This window comes from Ictidomys tridecemlineatus, chromosome 10 (genome assembly GCF_052094955.1).
Source record: "Ictidomys tridecemlineatus isolate mIctTri1 chromosome 10, mIctTri1.hap1, whole genome shotgun sequence".
NCBI lineage: Eukaryota > Metazoa > Chordata > Mammalia > Rodentia > Sciuridae > Ictidomys > Ictidomys tridecemlineatus.
In genome coordinates, this window is record NC_135486.1 from 12,762,471 (window position 1) to 12,786,480 (window position 24,010).

The following is a 24,010-nucleotide window of genomic DNA, read 5'->3' on the forward strand; positions in this document are numbered from 1 at the left end:
ACCTGGCTAGGCTAATCAGTAGCTACTTTACTAAGTGACTAGTGCATGGGTAGTGCAGTATGCAGAGCATAAATAGGTTGGACAAAAGATGATTCATGTCCTGGGTTGATGGACCTGGATGGAATGAGATTTCATCATGCTACTCAGAACAGCATACAATTTAAAATGTATTATCTATTTCTGTAATTTTTAGAATAAATATTTTTGGACTGTGGCTGACCAAGGTAACTAAAACTGCAAAAAGCAAACCGAAGACAGAAGTGAGGGGGCTACTGTACATCAAGAAAGAATTTCTTACAGGTGAGAAACTAGATTCTACAGTGATAATAATTTGCCTCTTAGCTGTCACTAGTAGAACTGGGAATGAAATAATGAATTTTTGATAGGGGGTTGGAGTAGCTTCTGTTTTTGATGACAGTATAGAAACATATAATTTACTATGATTGTGTCCATAAGAATTTTAATACATCTCCAACTTTATAGGTTATTAATTTAATAAATAGATTAATAACCAAAAGTTGTCATAGCTTGGCTATAACTGCCATGTACTTTTGTAAACATTACATAAGTTTGTACAAAGTTGAGATAAACAGAGAAAATATTCAAATATGGTTCTTAAATAATTTTGAATTATCTTACCATAATGAAGAGCTGTTTGACCTTCATTGTCCTAGAAAAGAAATAATACATTTTAGAAGTCTAAGAAATTGCAAAAGCATGAAACTATATAAACTATAAAATAAATCGGACACACCAAAGTTCCCTAGGTTTATCAGCCCCAGGAAAAGAAGTCAGTATTTTGTTGAGCCTCACAGTGTGGACTTCTGGCTGGGCTGTCTATCTTGGAAAAGAGGAGACCGGCAACCGTGCACTGCAGCAGCTCTCTTACTGACAGAGGCTGAACTGAGCTGTGGGCAATAAACCCGCACCGTTACCCAACCAGTAAGCGTGGTTACACCTGGTGTGGGAAAAACTGACAGAACATTTATTTCCAAGCTTGTTCCCAAATCTAAAGAATTTGACTTGCCTTTTTAAATTTCAAGGGTAGTGATATTAGGTTTCCTAACCTTGTATAGCATAAAGCTAAGTGATTTCAAAGCATGCAAGTTTCCAGAAGAAGACCAAGAGTTCCCACAGATTAAGCAGGAAATGCCAACATTTCAGTTTTTTTCTTTTAAAATCATGATATTCTAACAATATATATTAATCTCATAGTGCAGAATAGCAGTTTCAGCTTCCTCTTAAAGTGAGAGCTGCTAATCTTAGTACAAAGGTAATGAATAGTCAGATAAAGCACAAGTGAAAAGTAGAATTTAGTAGTTAATTTGATATGCAGTTCCTAAAATGCATGACCACCATTAAGCCTCTATCAGTGAAGAATAAATGCTCAACTATTATGAACAAAAGGGAGAGGGTGATGTTATGATTTAAACCAAATTATTAATTATTCTGTATCTGTCTTCCACTTCCTAAGAGCTGAATGTGGGGGTAGGGGATGCTTCAGAAACTTCTGGTTAAAGGTTTCCCTGTTTAACCTTCCAGGAATAATAGCGAGAAGATCCCACAGGGAACTTATTTTCTGGTTCAGACAGGTATTAAGAAAAAAAGCCAAGACAGGCAGTAAGAAGAGTCTTTCCCTAAGGGATTAGGGCACCTAGAGAAGCTTGTGAGGTTGTCAGCTGGTGGGGACAGGGGAGCATTCCTGCGCAATGTGATTTGCTTTCCTCTTAGGGAACAGGGATTCTAACTGGATTTAGAGGTGAGGTGTGCCTGGGTGCAGGAGGGGATAGGAAAGTAGTCATTTTGAGGGGGTGGACAGAGTACCTTGGAAGAGGTGTCACAGTGGCTAAGTTTGGGGTCGTGAGGAAAGTAAACTAAGGAAGGCAAAAGATAGAAAGCAATATCAGGAAGCATAAGTAAGTGGCCACTCTGCCTATTTTTTCTTGTCTTCAGATCAGTCTGTCCCTTGCTCTGCTTTGTCTTACAAGTAGAGGAAGAGAGCTGAGGTGGCTATAATGACAGGATCTGAGTGATGTTGATGCAGGCAGCATATTTGCTAAGGGCAATTCTGAAAGGACAATACCGCCCATTTTGGCTTAAAACTCCAATCTACTTTGCTAGTAGATTTGTTAATCAGCAAAAGTATGTGCACACACTTGATGGGTTTATATACTTAAATTTATAGTTTAAGCACAAATGACCATAAATAGAGAGGAATTTTAGAAAATGCTTGTTCTACTACAATTTCAGGACTCTGCTTATGCATCCATTATGCAAGATTAAGTTTTCCCCATTATTCATCTTTCTAAAACTTAGTTTTCTTGCTATTTGGGCAAAAATTTTAACTACTGTGTTCATAAAGTCAAGTTCAGTTCCTCTCAATTTCTAGTTCTTTATCTTCACTAGGGAGGTGGAAGAATAATTACTTTTTACTCACATTTACCAGCAAATACTGAATAGTTATCTTCAGCCTAATTTCTAATCAATTAATTAAAAATATGTGCTGAGTTCCTAGTATGTCCCAGTCACTGTTCTAGACACTGGGAACACGGAGTGAGTGAGACACAGAAGGCCTCTGATGATATCAGTCTTATAGTCTAAAAGAAAATCAGTGACAGGTCTGCAGACCCAGCTACTGGGAGGCTGACGCAGGGCCACTTGAGTCTGGGAGTTAGAGACAAGCCTGGGAAAGAGTAAGTTTCCTTTTCACAAACAAACAAAAAAGTAACCTAAAGTAAGAGACAATGATGTGTGCTTGAAAAGAAAAGAAGAGAACAAAGCAGAGCAAGACACTGACGAGAGTGACGTGGGTACTGTTTTAGTTAGGGAAGGCTTGACTCCATGAGAAGGTGTTCACACATAGAATTGGGGTAGAGTCTAGGGTGGCCAAGCCCAGTGAGTCACAGCACCCGTCTTCCTCCTGGTCTGAAAGCAAGCACACTACTCAAGCCAATGAGAGTTTTCTTTCAGGGTTAGTTATTCAGATGGAGCTAGGGGATGGAAGAATGTGCACAGAGAGGGTCCCTTCCTCAAAACTAAAGGTAGTAGTACACCTGGTCAGACTCAAAAGGACAAACATTTTATGATCTAACTTACGTGAGCTCCCTTAGTAGTTCACAGGGAAAGAGAGTTAAATCGCAGTTAGCAGGGTGACTGGGGAGCATGGGAAGTTAGTGTCTAATGGGTACAGAGTTCTGGTTTGGGTGTTCAAGTTCTGCAAGCAGCAGATGGTGACGGCTGTGGGAATGCACTAATGCCAATGAATGACGCATTTAAAAATTATTCAAATGGTAAGTAATAAAACAAAATGTATATCTTACTACTAAACAACAACAACAACCAAAAAAAAAAAAAATCAAAAACAAGTCAAGGTTGTGAACCCAAAACCACCCAGTGGCAGTTTGCTTTGGGGAGAAAAACTGTACAACAGGAGAGGATGAAGCACTCATAATTACACAGCAGTGGTGAGAGACGAAAGCCTCTTGTTCTTCCAGCTGTGTTCTAGACTTCTTAATTCAGAGAGCCAATAACAACAAACACTCCCTGGGTAAATGTAATCTTTTTGACACTGGCAAACGAAGGTCCTGACTAACATGAAATGCAATACATCTTATGGCCCAAGCCTTGCTCATCTCTCCTCATTCTGACTGCTAATTCCCATTTGGAATATCTACCAAGGGGCTGGGGTTGTGGCTCAGTGGTAGAGTGCTCACCTAGCGTGGGTGAGGCACTGGGTTTGATCCTCAGCACCACATATAAATAAATAAATAAAAATAAAGGCATTGTGTCCATGTACAACCATAAATATATTAAAAGAAAAGAATACCTACCAAGCAAATGTCTGGGAATATGCACACACACAAGTATCACTTATTGCATAGGCTATATTGTAAATGATGCCTTTACAGGGCATAAGATATACGAGACTATCTGGCCACAGACTATTCTGGTTGAGTTTGATTTTAGTACTTTTTTCTTTGAATAGTTCCTCAGCCATGAAATTATCAATTATCCTTATTATTGTCAGTGTGCCTGAACCCTTTACCTTTTTTATTGCTTATCTGTTGAGGGCTAAAAATCTAAAAGGCAAGTTCCTTAATTTGTATCTCAAATTAGGAAATAGTCTTGGAGTGATGGTTTGGTAATTGTTTCACTACATCTGTAGTAAGCTTCGTCACAGACTGTATTTTATTCTCATGTTAGTTTTATCTTGGACTCAGACTATACTCATGATCAGTGTTTTTGTTTTGTTTTGGTACTGGGGATTGCGATTGAACCTAGGGGCGCTTAACCACTGAGCCACACCCCCAGCCCTTTTTGGTTTTTTGAGACAGGGTCTCACTAAGTTGCTTAATGCCTTGTTAAGTTGCTGAGGCTGGCTTTGAACTTGTAATCTTTCTGGTGATCAGTGGTTTCTAATTAAAAAAAAAATTCATGCCATGAGTGACAAGTAAATGAAGCAGATCTGAGTGGCACTGCTCTTGCCCAGAAGGCAGCAACCCAAGCTCCTGCACCCGTGGAGTTCCTACCTTTCCACAGGTTGCCCACAGCATCATCTGAAGGGGCCCCCACAATGCAATTTGAAAACCACTTTTTAGGCCTGTGGATACTGAGAAATAAATCTCTGGATAAAATTTCACTCTCTCATGGCTCTCTGTTTCTGGACACTTAATCTAATTGTAGAATATGGAACTAGATTATTAATAACAAGGAATTTTTCTGACTAGTTCACTTGCTAGTTTTCTTAATGGTTCTCTGAATAAAGAATAAAAAATAAGAGTATATAGTCAAAAAAGGCACTAAAATAATACAGCAAAATACAAATACTTAATTCTCTGAAAATCTTTCTCCCTGGGTAAGCAGTAATCAAGCATCAGAACTTCATCTGAATGTACAATCATATAAGTATCAACAAATGAAAAACTGGGTATTTTCAGCTATTCTTTATGCTATTATATCTTTAGTACAGAAAAGAAGTCTTTATGGACTACAACAGTACGAGATAACTAAGTAGATGATATGCAAATTGATAAATGTATGAAATTTACCTACCGAGTAAATGTCTGGGAAAACACACATTCACAGGACAAGCTGAAAGGAAAACAATCAAAAGCAACACCCCTGATTTTCTCTTCTAAGGCAACTGAGCAGACTCACATCTACACCGATGTCCTCAAGTCTGCTTTGGGAACTGCAGCTAAAATGACTGCATCAACTTTAACATCACATGGAAATTGCTAGACAGAAAGGAATTAGGGTAAGATGGACACAGTATGAATGAGCAGTTGAACTTGCAGAATGGACAGTGTCCACAAGATGTTCTTAGGTTCTTCCAATTATTCAGACGTATGTCCACATAGGGCACAGTTAGCAGGAAGTTATTAAAAGGATTTCAGATAGAAACCATTCAGAATTTGCCACCAGGGCAGTTGCCAGACTGAGGTCCTTGCAGTCATTCATGTGACAGCTCACCCAGCCCCCTAGGAGATAAAACTTAGGTATGAAGAGAAGAATTCCTATCAGCAGGTATGGGGTCTGTCCTGATTTAGGAGCCCTGCTGTGATAGGCACCATTACATGGTTTACCAGCAATTCTTAGGAATACAGAAGGGATATGCCAATTAGAAGAAACTCAGGACAGTCCAAAGTGCAGTGTCAGGTATGTATCGTTCCTTTGCAATTCCCTCCATTCTGATTAATTTACCAATCAGGACTCACTTTTATTATAAATAATGTTACTTAGTTATCTAATTGATACCCTTACCTTCAACAGGTTATCAGGGAAGTTAGACATTTTTACCTAAGATCAGATTTCCTCCAGTAGGAAAAAGTCAATGTCATAATATGGTATTAATCTTATATTGCCAGAATTTCCATCTAGAAGTTTAACTGAAACACATATGCAATATCAATGGACTTTGCTAACTCTTACTAAATCTGTCCTACTCTGGCTACAAGAATTTCTCCCATGGTGCATGTTCTTTATTCTTTTTTCCCCTTTTGCCTATGTATACCTAAGTGAATCGGCAACAATATTATCTTTTACTACATCTGATTATTTAATCAGGGGGATCTTTTATAGTAATACTGAAGCAATACTGTTAATGCTAAAGTATATCTGGAAGAACAGATGCATGAAGATACTTAAGAAGATGGGGGTCTCACAATGCCACTTCTGGGATTTCCCCCCATCCCTAAATGGAGCAGCACTTGGTTCTACAATTTACCCAAATGCTCAAGCCAGAAATTAGAGCTCCACCCTTAAATCCTCTTTATCTAATTTATAAGCAACTCCTATTGGTTCTTAAAAATATATATCTAATTATCTACTTCTTTTCTTCATTGTTACCACCTATTATGGGTTGAATTGTGTGCCCTCAAAAGACATGCTGAGGGGCTGGGATTGTGGCGCAGAGGTAGCACGCTCGCGTAGCATGCGTGGGGCCCTGGGTTCGATCCTCAGCACCACATAAAAATAAATAAATGAATAAAGGTAAAAAAAAAAAAAAAAAGACATGCTGAAATCCTATCTCCCAGTACCTCAGAACGTGATTTTATATGGAAACTGAAGAGAGGTATCTACATGCCAAAGACTGCCAAGAATTGCCTGCAAACACCAGAATTTAGAAAAGGCAAGGAAGGATTCTGCCTACAGGTTTGAGAAGGAAAATGGTTCTGCCAATGATGAATTTTTATTGTTTTAAACTACCTAGCTTGAGACCCTAAGCAATAGTGAGACCCCCGTCTCAAAATTAAAAATAAAATAAAAAGGACTGGGGATATAGCTCAGAGGTAGAGTGCCCCAGGGTTCCATCCCCAGTACAAAAGACAAAAACAAACAAACAAATACTGAGGACCTCAGGGAGCTTTTGTTTAAATCTATCAATATATACCATATTAGAAATTAAAGCTGAGAATCAAAAAAACCACTACATAAAACATTTCATATTAATAACGAGAAAAAAAGAAGACAATGAGGAAGAATGGCAGTTTCACACTTTTTGCAATCACTGTTTAAACAGAAAATAATTACGTATTTATATCTATTTCTGCAGTCAATCTGCTGTGATAACATGTGATGTAACCTCCAAAAAAACACCATGGCCATGCTCATAGGGGAATGAGGTGAAAAAGGCAAAGAATTTCTTAGAATTACTATGAAGTAGCTTTGACCTTAGGGACCCATCTGCACTCAAAAGTATTATTTCAATAGTCAATAAATAAATGAATCATGGATTTCTAAAAATATTTATCTGCAAGGGTATCCACTGTTATCCACTGAAACATGGCACATTGGAAGCAGGAAAGGAGGATGGGGAACACTAGGAGGTAGGAGGATGGGCATCAGCTTAACACAAGGGCGTCAGGGCAGGCCCTCCTGAGAGGTGTGAGGGAAGCTGATGAGAATCCATGGGGAAGCAACCAGGGGACAAGAAGAGCAAGAGCAAAGGTCCTGAAACGTGCATGGCTTGGCACATCTGAGGAACGGAAGGAGGCAGTATGGCCGGAGCAATGAGAAGAAGTTAGATTAGTGTGAGAAGATAAAGTGAGAGAGGCAAAGGAGGACCAGATGGCCCGGTGCCTTGGAGGGACCAGGTGGTAAAGACCGTAAGCCACTCTAAGGATTTTGGCTTTCGTTTTTAATTCAGTGGGAGGTTACTGGCGGGTTTCCAAGCAGAGTAGTTTGACTTCGCTTATGGGTTAGGAGGATCACGCTGGCTGCTGAGTTGGAAATAGACTAAAGGTAAGCAGAAAGACCAGGCAGGAAGCTATTTCAACACTCCTTATTTCAGGAACAATCACCAGAATGTGAGCAGAGGGCAAGGTGAGAAGTGGTCAGATTCTGGACATATTAAGAAGGCAGAAGGAATACAATTTGATAACAGACTGGATGTAAATTTAAGAAAAAGAGGAAAGTTAATGATTCTACCAAGAATCTGGATGAAGCAACAAAGCCATAATTGCCATTAGCAAGATGGAGAAGACTTAGGAGGAAGCAGGTTTTGTGGTCACAGATCAGGAGCCTGATTTGGGACATGTTAAGTTTGGAATGATCAAACATCCTTGGAGAGATATTAAAGGGCAATTAGCTATGTCTGAATTTCAGAAAAGAGGTATAGACTAGAGATGCCAATTTGAGAGTTATGAGCATATATTTAAAGATCAGATAGTAGTTGAGATCATCAAAGCACTGGGCTAAAGAAGAGATCCAAGGATTGGGATCTTGTGTATTCCAGGAGGTCAGCAAAAGGAGCAAGTAAAAGGGTCTGAGAAAGAATGACTGAAGAAGAACTGGTAAAAGGGACAAAAGCCAGTAAGTTAACAGAAAACCCAGCAGAGTGTAAAGTCTGGAACATAAGAATATAAGGTGTCAATAGGGGTAATCAGCTGTGTCAAATCCTATCAGCAGTCGGGTATGGCAAGCTAAGTGGCTGCCGATTTAGCAAAGAGAAGGTCCTTGGATTTCCTATGAAGAATAGGAGGAATAATAAGTGACCACCTGATTCAAGTAGGTTCAAAGTGCTATGGTTTAGATCTGAAATGGCCCCCAAAGGCCATGTGTTGAAGGCTGGGTTGCCAGCCTGTGGCACTGTTGGAGGTGATGAAAACCTCAGGAGGTGGGGCCTAGAGGAAGGAAGTGAGGTCACTGCAGATGTTCCCTTGAGGGGGATTTGGGGACTTTGGTGCTTGCTTTTTTCTTTTTTCTTGACAGTCATGAAGTGAGCAGTTCTGCTCCACCATCCACTCCTGGCCATGATGTTCTGCTTTGCCACAGGCCCGGAACAATGGAGCCAAATGATCATGGATTAAAACCTTGGAAGCCACAAGCCAAAATATATCTCTTCTTTTAAGCTAATTATCTCAGGTATTTTGTCATAGCGGTGGAGAGCTGACTAATCCAGAGGGTAATGGGAAAGGAGGAACAACTCTTTTATGGAATTTTGTTTTAAGGAGAAATAAGGACAGTAGTAGGATGGTTAAGTGGGATGGAGAGACAGTAGCATATTTGTATCCTATTGAACCTACTCAGAAGAGAAGGCAAAGTCATTAAAAAAAAAAAAGATCATATATGGAATAAGATCCTTGAGAATGATGGGACTTACTACATGAGCACAGGGGCTGGCCTTAGCTAGGAGCACAGGTAACCACACATGCTAATGGAGGGAAGGTGGTCTGCCAATGAACAGATGCAGATAGGTAAGTAGATAAGGTGGTGGAACTTGTGCAAGTTCTTTACTAATGAAAAGAAAGAATGAGAATGATAGGGATTATCTTGGAGGTAAGAGTACGGACAATGTAACTTTTTTTTCTTTATAAGGAGAAATAATAGTTATTTCTTTCTTTTGAAATTTGTAGAAATTTATGAAATTAGTATTACTTTGATAGTAAAAAGTTATTATCAATTTGTATTGTCTGAAGTTGAATACCATCTATATGTGGACAACATTTAACTGTTACCCAGGCATTCCCAATTAAAAAATAACCAACATCAACTAAAATCACAGTTACTTATAATGACTTTTACAATTACAAGCAAGACAGGCTCACCTACCTCCTCCCAACCCATTTCTTGTTTGCCATGTTCCTTAGATCACCATGCCTAATTTGAGGCTTTTGTGTTCAAATGTTGTGGACTGAAGTGTTCTAGTGTTTCATGTGAAATATTGAGATTTCTGAAACTTTACACTTAAGGCATGTTCACCTCGAAATCAATTAGAGCAGGGGCATGCATTTACGAAGCATGACGCCAATCACAGAATTGATTGGCAGGTGGGGAACAGAAAGACAGGAGGAGAATCAGGCCATCCTCTAATTGTATTTTCTGTCTTTCAAGAGTACTAGAGAAAAGGAACAGTCTTTAAAAAGACACCAAGAATTTTCTTCAACTCCAAATTGTTTATATGTCTAGGCACCTTGATTGTCTAAAGAATAGGTGTTTGGGTGAAACAAAATAAAGACAATTATTTTAAATTACTCTTCAACTCAACTGCAGTCTTCAGGGACCCAAATGTAATTATTCTTCTTTTGTATGCCTAATGAATAATAAGCACTTCAGACATGTTCAATCAATGAACTTGTTTATTTGGAATGATTATGACTCAGTACTATAAAGCCTATTTAATAATTATTAATAATTATTTAAATCAACTATTATATCATGATATACTATTATAATTACGCTTTAATAAAACACACCATCTTGTATCTTTAAGATCTACCTCTTTTATTCCTCTTTGTGTGTTAAAATGGAATTTGTATTAAACATGAGGATGACTTCAAACATTTTTTTCTCAGTAACCTCAGAGTTAGGATATAGGAACTTAAACCTTAGTCTTTACAGACATTCTGTTTTAAAATATATTATAAAGAATAAATGGAATTGAATGTCAAGAATGAGTAAGTGAAAGCTTTTACTCATCTGGTTTACAACTTATATCAGCTAATTTTTCTAGATTTAAATTGATTAAATTTTTTGTTTGTTTCATTTCAAATGACCACACCAGAAGAGGGTTGTTTGTCATGATTATTTATGCTTTTCCTTTCTGTTTCAGCTTAAAGGAAATGTTCAAATTTAATAAATATGGCGTTATTATAAAGAACAGCCAAATCTATTCCAATAAATTAAAATTGGTCATATGTTTGCAATCTTTGTAAGGGATTATACATTAGGGTAAAATAAAAACACCCAGTTGAATTAAAAATAAACAAAATAACAGAATAAAGTTAAATGTATAAAAATTCAACAATGTTTAAAATTCAAACTATAGAAGCATAAAAATGTGGAGCCCCTCCATTTCCTTTCTATTTTCACATAAATAATAAAAATCCGTAAGGAGCAGAAATGAATGCCACATAACATGGTAAGTTTAAATACCCAGACTCCTGAATGAGAAAAGGAAAACTGTACCCATGGTGCTCCTAAATGGATTATTTACTATGGTGGAGAATCATGGTAACGCCCTTCCATCTGGCTTGGTCTTTGGACTGACTCTCATAGGATTTGACACTCACTACTCTGGGTTCAAAAACATCCACTCTTTTTTATAACTTAAACTATAATCCTGAACCCTTCCCTAACACTTTCTCTCCTTCATCCCTCTTTGTCCTTTTTTTTTTTTTTTTTTTTGGTACCAGGGTTTGAACCTAGAGGTGCTTAACCACTGAGCCATATCCCCAACACTTTTTATTTTGAGACAGGTTCTAAGTTGTTTAGGGCCTAAGTTGCTGAGGCTGGCTTTAAACTCATGATCTTCTTGCCTCAGCCTGCTGAGTTGCTGGGATTACAGGTGTGCACCACCTCCTCCTGATCCCCCAGCATCTTTTACTTGTTATTTGTGATTATATCTACATTCTTCGCCTCCTTAGAAGGCAAGCCTTATTTCATAATTTAACTTTATAGACCTCTATTTCCTTTATCCCTGGTATCTAGCACAAAAAAATGCTTAAAATAAAAGCTAAATAAGAGTAAAGAAAAATAAACTTGGCTGGGCTCAGTGGCACATGCCTGTAATCCCAGTAGTTTGGGAGGCTGAGGCAGGAGGATCTCAAGTTCAAAGCCAGTCTTACAACTTAGTGAGGCACTTAGCAACTTAGCGAGACCCTGTCTTTAAAAAAAATATATTAAAAAAGGGCTGGGGATATGGCTTAGTGGTTGAGCACCCTGAGATCAACCCCCAGTACTCCTTCTCCCCCACAAAAAAAACTTGTAGGAAAACCAAATATAGTTGGTTTTCTTGATTTCTGATATTATAAAGTACCCGGTATAGGGTCCAGAGTGTAGGGGAAATGCTGCTACGGACCATATTAAACATGTTGTGTTTAATTGCTCACTTTGCACAAGAACTCTTCTAGGTGTCTTGAGAGCAGTGCAAGGTCAGCCAGTGCCTACAAAACATGAGATGCAACAGCAGGCAGAAGAGACAACAGTGAAGAGTGAGGGAAGCCAGGTGCAGCGGCAGGATTGGTAAGGTGGCTTGCAGAGCCTCATGGCAATTACAAGGAATGGGGCAGCAATGATAGCCGGCAGAAATTAGAAGCTACCAGAGAGGTGGCCAGCCGCAGGCATTTTAGACGACAGAGAATAGCCAGCCATAAAGAAGACTGGGCTGCTTGCCAACCAGTAGATTTTAGCAATCTCAAGAGAGAAAGCGAAGCTTTAGCCTCGTGTCTCACACCATCCATAAATACTCATGGTATGGTATGAAAAGAAGAAAGCCTTGAAGTATAGATTTTAGAAAAAGTATTTTATTGAAAAATTATGAGCATGTATGAATTTGTAACAATGAAGCTCACTGTTATGATCAAAATGTGACAATAAAAAGAAATGACCTAAAAAAAATAAAAGGGAGAATGTAACTCTTAAGCTGTTTGAAACCAACACTAATCTAGAATATTTCACTTTCCAAAAGGTACTAGATAATTGAGACTTTACTAGAGAAAGAAAGAAACAGGAACAAACAATGGCTGAAAATCTATTATGTGCTGCAAGTTTTACAAATACTGTTTCCTTGTCTCACAATAACCCATTTTACAAATATTACTATTTCAATTTCAAGATGAGTGAAATAAGGCTCACAGACATTATTTCTTGTTCTAGGCCTCAGGTCCTTCTGATACTAAAATCAATGCTTTCTCAACTGCATCATGCTGCTGAAAATGAGCAAGAGGAGTCAACACAAATATAAAGGAGAAATGATATTAAAATTCTTATTTTTATAGGTTAAAGACAATACCTTGCCTTGCTTACAGACTTGCAAATAGCACAGTTGTGCAATTCCTGTTCCTACAACTTTAAAATTGACAGATGGTATTTGGAGAGTGAGTATTTTATCTTCAAGATATAGTCTTTTTCTTTCTTTTTTCTTTCTGTTTTTTCAAGTAGACATATTTTGAGAAGCTGGAGCTTAGACTTTCTATATATTTACACAATAAATTTTATTAATTTACTAAGCTAGTCTAGCATTCAAAGTTGGGTATATAAGGAAACAAAGCCAAACCATTTTCTTTTTTGGAGAATGTTTTACTTAATTCATGTTACTATAACACTATAGAGTAAAATTCCAATATGCCACAATCCATTCTAAAAATGTCATGTAGCTCTGGGTGCAATGGCGCATGCCTGTAATCCCAGCAGCTTGGGAGGCTGAAGCAAGAGGATTGCAAGTTCAAAGCTAGCCTCAGCAATAGTGAGGTGCTAAGTGACTCAGTAACTCATTGAGACCCTGTATCTAAATAAAATACATAAAAGGGCTGGGGATGTGGCCTAGTGGGTGAGTGCTCCTGAGTTCAATCCCCACTATGAAAACAAAAACAAACAAACAAACAAACAAAAAACAGAAACAAAAAACTCATATAGTAAGTAACCAGAGTGTAGTGGAGAAATCCAGAAAATGATGCTTTCCATCCATGTTCCTATTCACTTTTCACTTTTACAATGAAAATGTTCATGTTCTGCTAGGCATGCCAAACCATTCCCCCTGCCCAGAAGACACTACGAAATAGGCACTTTCATTCATTGTTGCTAGGAGCATAAATCAGCATAACTCTATTGATTGACAGAAACATGTATTAAATGTTGACAGGCTATGATCTGGTGAACAATGAAATTTAACAGAGATAGATATAAGATCTTGTACCAACGGCCAAACAGTCATAAAGCACATCGTGGAGGAAGTTATCTTAGAAGAATCAAACAGAAGATTCTGGAACTTTAGTAGAAAGTAAGCTCAGTAAGCTCAGAAACAAAGCGACTCTTTAAAATTCACTAATAGTTGGATAATGGTAGAATGAAGAAAATGATAGTGCTTGTGGCAGGCACAATTCCAAGGTGACCCCAGTGACACACAACCATATATAATCCCCACGCTTTGCAGCTTTGCACATGGGTGGACTAAGTAAGGATGGGATTCCACTTCCATGATGGAGGGCAGCAATGGAATGCAAAGAGCTGGGCGTGGAGAAGCAAAAATCCATGCTGCGAACTGCACCTGGAGAGAGATGGCCTCTAGGAGCCGAGGGCCTCAGTTCTACACCACAAAGAGCCAGATCCTGCCAACAATCAAGATGAACCTGGAGAGGTCTCCACACACTAACACAGCTTTATGGGGTCTTGAGCCGAAGAGTGAGGTAGCCATGCCCTGACTGCTGACCCACAGAGACAGAAAATAAACGTGTGTTGTTTTAAGATGCTAAATGTGTGGTAATAGTCACACAGCAATAAAAAAATGGATACAGCGCCATTTTCTGGTTGGGTCAGGTGTTTCCTGCAGCGTTAGTAAGCAACGAGCTCTCAGTGGAAAAAACTGAAAGTTACGTGTTAAGAGCCTAAAATACAGGGCTGGGGTTGTGGCTCAGCAGTAGAGCGCTCGCCTAGAACGTTCGAGGCCCTGGGTTCCATCCTTAGCACCAAATAAAAATAAATAAATGAAATAAAGGTATTGTGTCCAACTACAACTAAAAAATAATTATTAAATAAGACACTAAAATAGGAGCTAGCTGTATGGTAAAACAACCTCATGTCATGTTAGGAATGAGAAAATATCTGAAAACAGGAATTAAGTTTGCTTCCATGTGGCTACACACTACAGAACTAGGAAGACTGATAAAATTATAGAGAGTAAGAAGAGTGTTTTTAAAACAGATCTTTCCAAGTGTAAAACAGCTGCCTTAATATTCCTCGAATTCCCTCTCCCAGAAAGTTTTCAAGCTTAGCTGCATGACTCATTTGTAGGCATAGTATTAATGAGCACAGAAGTGTTTCTAGATGGCCTGATTACTAATCTTCAAAGACTCTCTCTTATGATATTGTTTTTCTCTTTAAATACTGTATGTACCTTGTATTTGCAGTTTAAGAATTTATAGTACCTGTTAATCTTGTAGGCAGTCAGTAAATATTTGTTGCACAGAAGAAAAAAATGAATAAAAGGATGAGAGTGTTAATTTGCTAAAGTTCTAGTTATATTTTAATGTTTATTTTAAAAATAAACAATTTTAAAACAAAACCTTAACGATAATGAGGGTGGCAGCAGCTGTCTCTAGAAGAAACAAACATGTTTTTTTCCAGCAAGTAAGGAGATGAAAAGAGCTCTGGACTGTGGGTTCTAGTCCCAGCACTATTGTTCTTGGTCAAAAAGAAAAAGAACAAAACAACAACAACAACAACAACAACAAGAGAACTGAAATGATTAATCCAGGGATTCAGGGTGAGTTGGGACCATGAAGGCAAGAAGAGGTGTAAGCCCAGGAGGGTCAAGGGAAATGGGAAATGTCAAGAATTAAGAACTTGCCAGGTGTGGCGGAGCACACCTGGAATCCCAGGGACTCTGGGGGCTGAAGTAAAATGGTAAATCCCAAGGTAAGCCTCAGCAACGTAGTGAGGCCCAAAATAAAAAATAAAAATAAAAAGAGCTGGGCAAGGACACCAGTAGTAAAGTACCCCTGAGTTTATCCCCAGTGCCCCCTCCCCGCAAAAAAGAGTTAGACCTAGAGAAATTTTGGAATTTGAGGTCCTGAAAGGAAACGAGACTGAACTACAAAGGTAAAAGAGGTGTAAATGCGTGTAGCCAGGGTTGAGGGGCTGTACAAACGGAGATCAAGAGGGGTAGCACACATGTTAAAGTGACTGAATTAGACAGCACAGGATGGAGTGCAGAGGGAAATGGCAAGCCTGTGCTTTCCATCAATTAAAAATTCAGTACAAAAAGCTATCAATTTTAAATAGTATATTTTTTGATATACAAATGTTGCTTATTTCTTGCCAGCTAAATTCACAGCTTTCTAAACATTTATTTTCTAAATGTCTTCTATTGCTTTTGCTATAACTTATGACACTTGCTGGCAATATATCAACAACAAAAAAATCCAGATAAGCTTTCTTTTGCTCCCATAATTTTTTTTAGTTCTCTAGTTATTAGAACAAAATATCATTAGAGAACAAAAATGTATTTGAAAATTATCCGTATTCACTAAAAATGTCATTCACTTCATTTATAAATGTAAAAGCAAGATCCCCCCTCTTTTTTTCTTCTTTAGGACATTGCAGAAGCAGTATCACTTGTTTAATTTCAAATTTTTTTGGTGCTGGGGATTGAACTCAGGGGCACTTAACCACTGAGCCACACCCCCAGCCCTGTTTTGTATTTTATGTGGAGATAGGGTCTCAATGAGTTGCTTAGCACCTTGCCATTGCTGAGGCTGGCTTTGAACTCGCAATCCTCCTGTCTCAGCCTTCCAAGAGACATGCACCACTGCACTTAGCTTCAACTAATTTTAGTTAATTCATTTCTTGTTAATGAAGTCAGCTTTAAAAAAATAGGTTTAATTCTTTAGTTAATGACGGGCTTTGTCACACTCTCAAGTAGGCCTTTCTCTTTAATCTTGCTTTCCCTTGAAATAAAATCACTTCCTATTCTTCTTAGCTCCTCTCTATCCTTCAAGAGGTTTTATTACTGCTTTAATTTCTCTCTTCAGTTTTTTCTGAATGTAACTATAAAATTGATTTTTATTCCTGAAATTTTTAAGATATCATAAAATCACATAAAATATTTCTCTATTTGCATTCTTCTTATTCCCTCCCTGCAACAATTGCATTTTGATGTAATCAACCAGGCCACATAAAGTAGTACAAGTAAAGATGTTTCAGTGCTCTTCAGTGACATCTAATTTTAATGATTTCTCCCTGCACTCAACTCAATGTGCTAAGACACTCTACTCAAGTATCTGGTAAATCAATCCATGTTTCCTGTCATTGTTACCCAAATACAAACTTTATTAATTCTTATCAGAATCCATACAGTGTGTCTTCACTGGTATTCCTTCCTATAGGCTTTCTCCCTAGCAATTATATACCATAAACAGATTTAAAACACCAAAGAAATCCATTACCCTGTATGCCACTGTAAACACATGGACACACAGGGCAGAGCCAGTTCCTTAATCTGGGACTCATGGTTCCCACAGTGTGCCTGAGCTGCTTCTGCTCCCTGTCCCCATTCTTCTGCCAGCATCCATACACCATCATCTGCCTTTCTAGTTTACAACAGGCCACAAGTCACTCTAAAAGATGTCCCTGACTCCTGTGGCCTCTGTTAATCGCTCCCATATCCCCACCACCTCTCCCAAGCATGTCTCTCCCTATGGCACTGGATTTCAGACTGGGCTTGCAACTGCTCTTTCATTATTTAATGAGCTTCTCTCTCTCAACTAGACAGTAAGGGAGCCGAGTGCAGGGACCACGGTTTTTACTTCTTTTATGCTTCTTTTGTGTCTTGCTATATCCAAGTCAACAAGTATTTAATAAAAACATATGTACTGAACTTAATAATCTTAAAAATGTTATTTTTCTATGTTTATATTGTTGACTTTATTCCTATAATAGTTTGTGTACTAAATTTCTAGTAATTATTTTCTTGACCATAATAAAGAATTCCATGAAATATAACATAAAAGATTTATAGATATCTATTCCTATACAAACTGAAAATAATATAAAGGCTTATTCTCCATCTAGACATCTTTATGCCATTTTGTAGCTTACATTGTTATATATCACTTTATATTGAGTATTCTGATAATTATCTGCCAGATATTAATTTCTTTGAAAATACAATGAGAAGCCCCTTCATACCTACTAAGAAGGCTATTATCAAAAACAGAAAATAACAAGTGTTGGCAAAGATGTGGGTAAAGAGGAATTATCAAGCATTGCTGGTGGGAATGAAAATGTCTCAGCTGCATGGAAATGGTATGATAATTTCTCAAAAACTGAAACAGAATTATCATGTGATCTATTTCCATTTACACAAAATGATAGAGACAAAAGTTGGCAACAGTCTCTTCGTGTAACATATATAGTTATATATAATAATATATAATTCACAATTCATACTGTGAATCTTACACCATATGTATTGAATAACAGATAATGTGTCTGAAAAAATGTAAAAGGAAGGTTATACAAAACCACATTGTATGTAAGTGAATATATGTGTATTTATTAATCTTCCTAGTGTACATACTATTTCCAGTTTTCAAAAAAATTTTTTTTGTCCCTTCAAATTGTGTGAGGTAGATGTTATCATCATTTACTCCCACTTACAGAAGAGTAAGCTGAAGCTAGAAAGCAGTGAACTGTGATCCAAATCTGTCTTATAGTTCCAAATCCTAGACTTTGGACTCTTGACTGTTCAAGTCCTAGCATGCTCACTTAATAGCTGTGTAACCTTGGACAGGCTGCTGAACCTCTCTATGCCTCAGTTTCTTCATCTCATATAGAAGTTTGTACAGTGCATGAAAATCTACACCACGATATCTGAAGATACATCTTGAACAGGCAACAACTGAGCCACATGCTTATTTTCCTCAGTCAGTGGAAACATGTTGAATAATTAAACTTCTCCCAAGATGATGGAGCCTCAACAACAACGTGAATATTCTTAATGCCATTGAACTGTTCACTTAAAAATAGTTAAAATGCTGAATTTTATATTTCATATAACTTACCACAATAAAAACTGTCTAACAACTACCATAAACAAATATAAATCCAAGACGATCCTGTAATGTTTTAAATTTGTATGGCTACTTCCTATGCCTTTCCTTCCCTTGTTATTGCTTACTTATGTTCACAATCAGCAGAAGAGACTGACAAAAAATTTAGAAAGAGAACCTTTTATGTGTGCCAACAATGAGGCAAAGGATTTTTACTGTACAATCTGGTCTACCACAGAAACTTGGAAGTATTATTATCCTAATTGTACAAAAGTGGAAACGAGACTCAGAGAGGTATTGTAATTTGCCTGAGGCACACTATTAGGAAGCAGAACAATTCTAATTTTGATTTGCATCTTTGTGATCTGCAAACCCTCAAGAAAATGTCCAACAGGCCATTAGCAATGCAGACCTGGGTTTGGGAGAAAGGTATGGACTGCAGATAAAGCTCTGAAAAGCATCAGGACCCAGGGAGTCACTGAAAGCACAGGAGTTATCAGGGCCATCTAAAAAGTGCACCTGGGGAGGCGGGGTGAGGGTGGAACTGCTGTTCACAGAGTAGACAGAAGAAAATGGGTCTGGTAAAGAATCACACAAAAGAACCAAAGGAGTGGCTCTGCTGGGGCCAAGGAAGAGAGTGTCCAGGAGGGGCCACAGTATTAAAGTCCAGTGGCCTAAGCGGAGTATCATCTGTGGAGCGGGAGGGAGGAACAGTTTGCTTTTCCTTGCATGGCAGTCACCCTCTCCACGCAGCAGGCACCCTGCTCACAGCAGGCACCCTGCTCATCCCCTGTGCTTTTCTGTCATTCCCCACCCAGGTGAAGGTCACAGCCAGAAGGTTTCGGTCTTCTTTGTGCTAATTACCTGCCCTAACCCTGGCCGTGGCAAGCCCTGGCCTGCAGACTGAATGAAGGCCCTGTGCAACAGGGCAGGAAAGCAAACCCTCTGGCCTACAGGCTGGGTTCCTCCTTCAGGCTCTGCTCTCAGCCTCCTTCCACATCATCTTCCCGACAATCTTTCCTGTTGGCTGGAATCTAGCCCTGACCCTTGGGTCAGGCTTGCCCCATCTTTACCTGTAGCTTTGAATGCTACATAGAATTGCTGAATGGTCTAAGGTTAACACTGGATGTGGAACAGGTGGGCAGCGGGGAAGTTCCTTAGCAAGAATCAGGCATTATAATAACCGTTACTAGTGCAGTATTACTGTATGCAGTCATGGGCTTCAATAATTCCCCCAGAATGACACCACCCTTCTGGCCCACATACCCGTGTACACACACACACACACACACACACACACACACACACCTGGATTACTAAGAACTAATGATTTTATTATAAATTTAATACTATATATTTCTACTTAAAATTATATTTAGCTCTATTGTGTTTCTGGACCACCTAATAAGCCAAAGTTTTTTTCCTTATAGGATGCTGATTGATACCCATCTTTTAGACACACACACACACACACACACACACACACACACACACATACCCCTTTTCCCTGTTCTACCAAACATTAAGGTACAAGTTGCTTTAAACTTCATTGTATTATGGAGAAGACAACCAGTTCTTCTCTAAAGATGTGAATATTCTACGTGCTACAGAAATCCTAATGATTAAGTGATTTCCTTCAATGAAACACACTATTTAAAACTGTGAAATGGCTAGGTGTGATGGCACTTGCCTGTAATCCCAGCAACTTGGGAGGCTGAGGCAGGAAGATCACAAGTTCAAGCCCACCCAAAATAAAAATACATAAAGAAATAAATACATAGGGCTGGGGATGTAGCTCTGTGATAGAACACCCCTGGGTTCAATCTGCAGTACCATAAACAAACAATAAAATAATTTTTTAAAAAAAGGTTAAGTGATGTTCTAGGGAAGTTGAGTTTTATCTCGTTTTATACAAAAGATGTATTCCTGAAGATTCAGGAACATATCAAGCCACACTCTAAATACATTGGAGAATTACAACAATGATTGATAAATATTTTTTAAGCAGTATCTTTTTTATGGTATAAAAAATTATCCTTTATCAATCTGATAAGGCAAAATAGTAACACTGTTTCTCGACCTTTAAATATTTATGCTTCCTTCAGATAAACATAAAAATCTCATGCTCTTCAAATATTTTATGAAAAACTATACACAAAGGAACAGAATATGAATTTATATTCAATCATCTCCCAGATTCAACAAATATAAAGATTTTGCTATCTACTTCATTTACTTCTATTTTTCCTTACTGAGGTAACTCAAATTTCAGATTTTATGTAATTTCAGAATGAAACTAAAAAAACAGAAGAATTTTTTTATATAACCATGATGTCAAAATTTTTTGAATATACTTTATGGTTGGTTTGGAGGAATAAAGACCCAGACAAGGTCCATGCATCACATGTGACTGCTAGGTCTCTTAAGTCATTTTCTACCTACTGCTGACCCCCTCATTTAGTAAAGAAAAAAATCAATTGTTTAGCAGAATATTCATCTCAGAGTTTATATTCATCAAGTTTCCTTTGACGTAATTTTCATTATCAAGTGTATTTTTATTAGATATTTGTTAGATTCAGGTTCAACTTGTTTTTTTGTAATAGTATTTCATGGGTCTCTGTGCTTCCTAGTGAGGGGGCTTGAAGAATGAATGGTGTCTGAGAAGTGGGGATTGAAGTGTGTGTGAGAAGACAAAGGGGAACATTTCAGGCAAAGAAAAACATGGGGAAAGGTGGAGGCAGCTAAGCATGTGACATGTTTGAGGAAGACACTGTCCACAGCGCTTCCTACCCAGGCTCTGTCCTACCTGGTTCTGTGGAATCAGCATTTCTAGGGATGGAGGGTCCCATACCTTCATTTTCATGGAAGTTCCTAAGAAAATACAGATGCTCTGCCAGCCTGAAACCTGACGGCCTGGAGAACAGTGTACACAAGGTGCGTACTAGAAGCCGGGTGTTCTTGGTGTGCCAAGCACCCGCCTGCTGCAGGAATCGAGGGCATGGCACCTCTTCATTGAAATCTTGGCTTTATTTTCTTCTTAGTAATGTCTTATCTGGTGAATGTTCAAAGTGACCAACCATTTTATTTCTTGGCACTTACCTGTTATTATCTAATTTATTTACTTATTTGTTTTTGTTATGTTTTCCTTACGAGGATGTATGCCCAAGAGTGTGGACTTGCCTTATTTACTGTGGTGATCTCAATGCCCAGAGGAGGCCTGGGAGCACAAGAGGTGGTAACTGGATACTTACATAATGAGAGGATAAATCTGGCAGACCTAGGAAGTCCTCAAAGAATACTCTTATGTAATAGAGTTGGAAAATAAATGCTTCTTTAAGCTGGTCTTCACTAAGATCGGGATAGTAAATACATTCGGTGATTATTTTCTTTGCTAGTCTGGATATCTTACTCTATAATAGCTCATCTCACCTTACTGGTTAACAGGAAAAATTTGTGACGGCATTTTATAGAAGATAACTGAAACTCTGAACATCTATCTAATCAGTTCAATAATAATTTCCAAATGTACTTAATGGACTATTAAATCAGTAATTAGAAATCAAATTTTGCTAGGCTGCAAAAGATGTCAAAATTATGTATGCTCAGACAAAGATATTTTAAAATTAAAATTTTATTTAATTAGCATTCCTCAGAGAAACATATTTTAAAATTAAAATTTTATTTAATTAGTGTTCCCATAATCTATATTAAAATTTATTTGTACCCTGCTGACTTACGAAAATATATGCAGAGCAGGATAAATACACAAAAAGAGCTTATAGTGATTTAAAAAATTCAATAACATAAAACAAACAAAAAAGGCTCAGCCCCCTCCTCAATGATTTAAGGAGTAGAAAAATTCTGAATACAGTAGAAAACTTTTATATAAGTTGCTTTGTGGGGTGTTTGAAAACATTCCTTCCTTTCACCCACATTTTTGTGAGCTAAAGTTAATGGATTTCTATTGCATTCCTGTTGTCATTACTGCCAAATGCTTTCGTATGGATGAGGCAGATACCTGGTTATTTAAGGAGCAGGATAAATGGGCCAAGACAGCTTTCCCTATCCCCAATTCACCAGGGAACATTTGAGAATTCCACCTGACATGAGGACAGCACTGTGCTCTTAAACAATCTGCAGTTTGATCCGATTGTTCCCCAGTGGGGGAGGTAGGCCACAGCTCACTCAAGAGTCATTGATTGGATTAACAGCCTAATTCCCAACAGATGAATAGAATACTGATGTCTTGTCAACCCAGATCACAAAAGGAAAACACAATCTGCTTCTACAGCTCAGAGATTTAACCCTCCATGTACCTGGAAGCTATGATTTCAGTTTTGAGTACTGTAATTTCTTCAGAACCATTTGCCTACTAATATAAAATTGAGGTTTTCTCAAGACCTACAAGCTTTCATTTTCTTAGGAAAGATTTTCACTTCAATTTTTATTGTCCACATTAGTTTGCTGCCTAAATTCTTTCTGGGTTTCCTAAAGAGATTTCAAATAAGCTGTTTTCTTCAGAGACCCAATCAAGTAGGGCAAGGCCTTTGGAAAGTAAAGCAACAAAATTCAGACATCCAAAGATAAAATTATTTTGAGTTATTTTTTTCTGGCATAAGTGATTCTATTAAGGAGAATGACTGTATTAAGGGGAACAGATTCTCAATAAATATTATCTTGAGTTTATTCCTCTACTTCCCGACCCTTCTGTAATTTAATAACTTCTGTGTATGACTACACAACTAAGAACCAAATAAAAAGATCTTATTTCTAATATAGTTTTTAAATTTAAGTCCACTCAAGAATTAGAATTCTATGATAAAGATAAATGCACTATCTTGTATGGCTGTTAAGTAAAGATGTCATGATTTATTTTGTATACCTTTTTGCATACTGTATACTATTTGCCAATGAAACAAAAAAAAGGTGGGTTTTCATCAGTTCTGAGTAAAAATGAGGACGTTAAGAGATAATGCTGTTTACTGTACTAGGCAATTTACATATATTCTTTTGCTTAATCCATGAGACAAACTTATGAAGTAGATATTAAATTATCTTGTTTCATAAATGAAGAAACTTAAGTTCACTCAGGTTAAGTAACTTGTCCAGGGTCACATGATTTGCAAGGGGGCAGTCTGAACTTAAATTACATCTCTGGCTCCAAAGCTTATATTCTTACACACTACTGGAATTTCATGGGTTTCTCTATATATCTTCATATTTATATGGGTATTCTTTAGTGCTCTAAGGTGTTAAAATTCAGTCTTAGAGTCTGTCACTGTTCTTTTGGAAAAACTTCTTGTGTATGAAAGCCCTGTACTGACTCCTTTTCTTTAGGACATTTTTTCAAGGATCTCAGAATAGCCCAGAAAATTAGCCATGTCAAAAGAAAAACAAAAGGAAATTAATTTTTATTAATTTCTAATTTTTTTGTCCATGGCTTTGAAATCATATTCAACTTCTATTCCCTTTATTGCTTTTCTGTGCTTCATCAAGTGGGGTTGACTGAATTCTCCTTTTGT

At 37.8% G+C, this 24,010-nt stretch overlaps 2 protein-coding genes across 12 annotated transcripts in view; one reads left to right on the top strand and one right to left on the bottom strand.

The window, feature by feature from the left end:
• The window catches only part of Lhx4 (LIM homeobox 4), an 82,835-nt gene extending 68,596 nt beyond the window's left edge, over positions 1-14,239 (top strand). The window contains exons 7-11 of one of the 10 annotated variants that reach the window (XR_013426407.1): positions 194-300; positions 8,713-8,865; positions 11,842-11,964; positions 12,598-12,818; positions 13,583-14,239. The gene's annotated coding sequence lies outside the window, so the exon portion shown is untranslated. The other 9 variants (XR_005730439.2, XR_013426406.1, XR_013426409.1 and 6 more) reach the window with 9 other exon arrangements.
• The window catches only part of Acbd6 (acyl-CoA binding domain containing 6), a 150,848-nt gene that overhangs the window by 16,080 nt on the left and 110,758 nt on the right, over positions 1-24,010 (bottom strand). For both annotated transcript variants that reach the window (XR_001229592.4, XM_005319739.5), the window contains one exon: positions 640-670. Coding sequence is in view for 1 of the 2 variants with exons in the window: in XM_005319739.5 (XP_005319796.2) it covers positions 640-670 (31 nt within the window). In the remaining variant the exon portion in view is untranslated. The remainder of the gene's footprint in view (positions 1-639; positions 671-24,010) is intronic.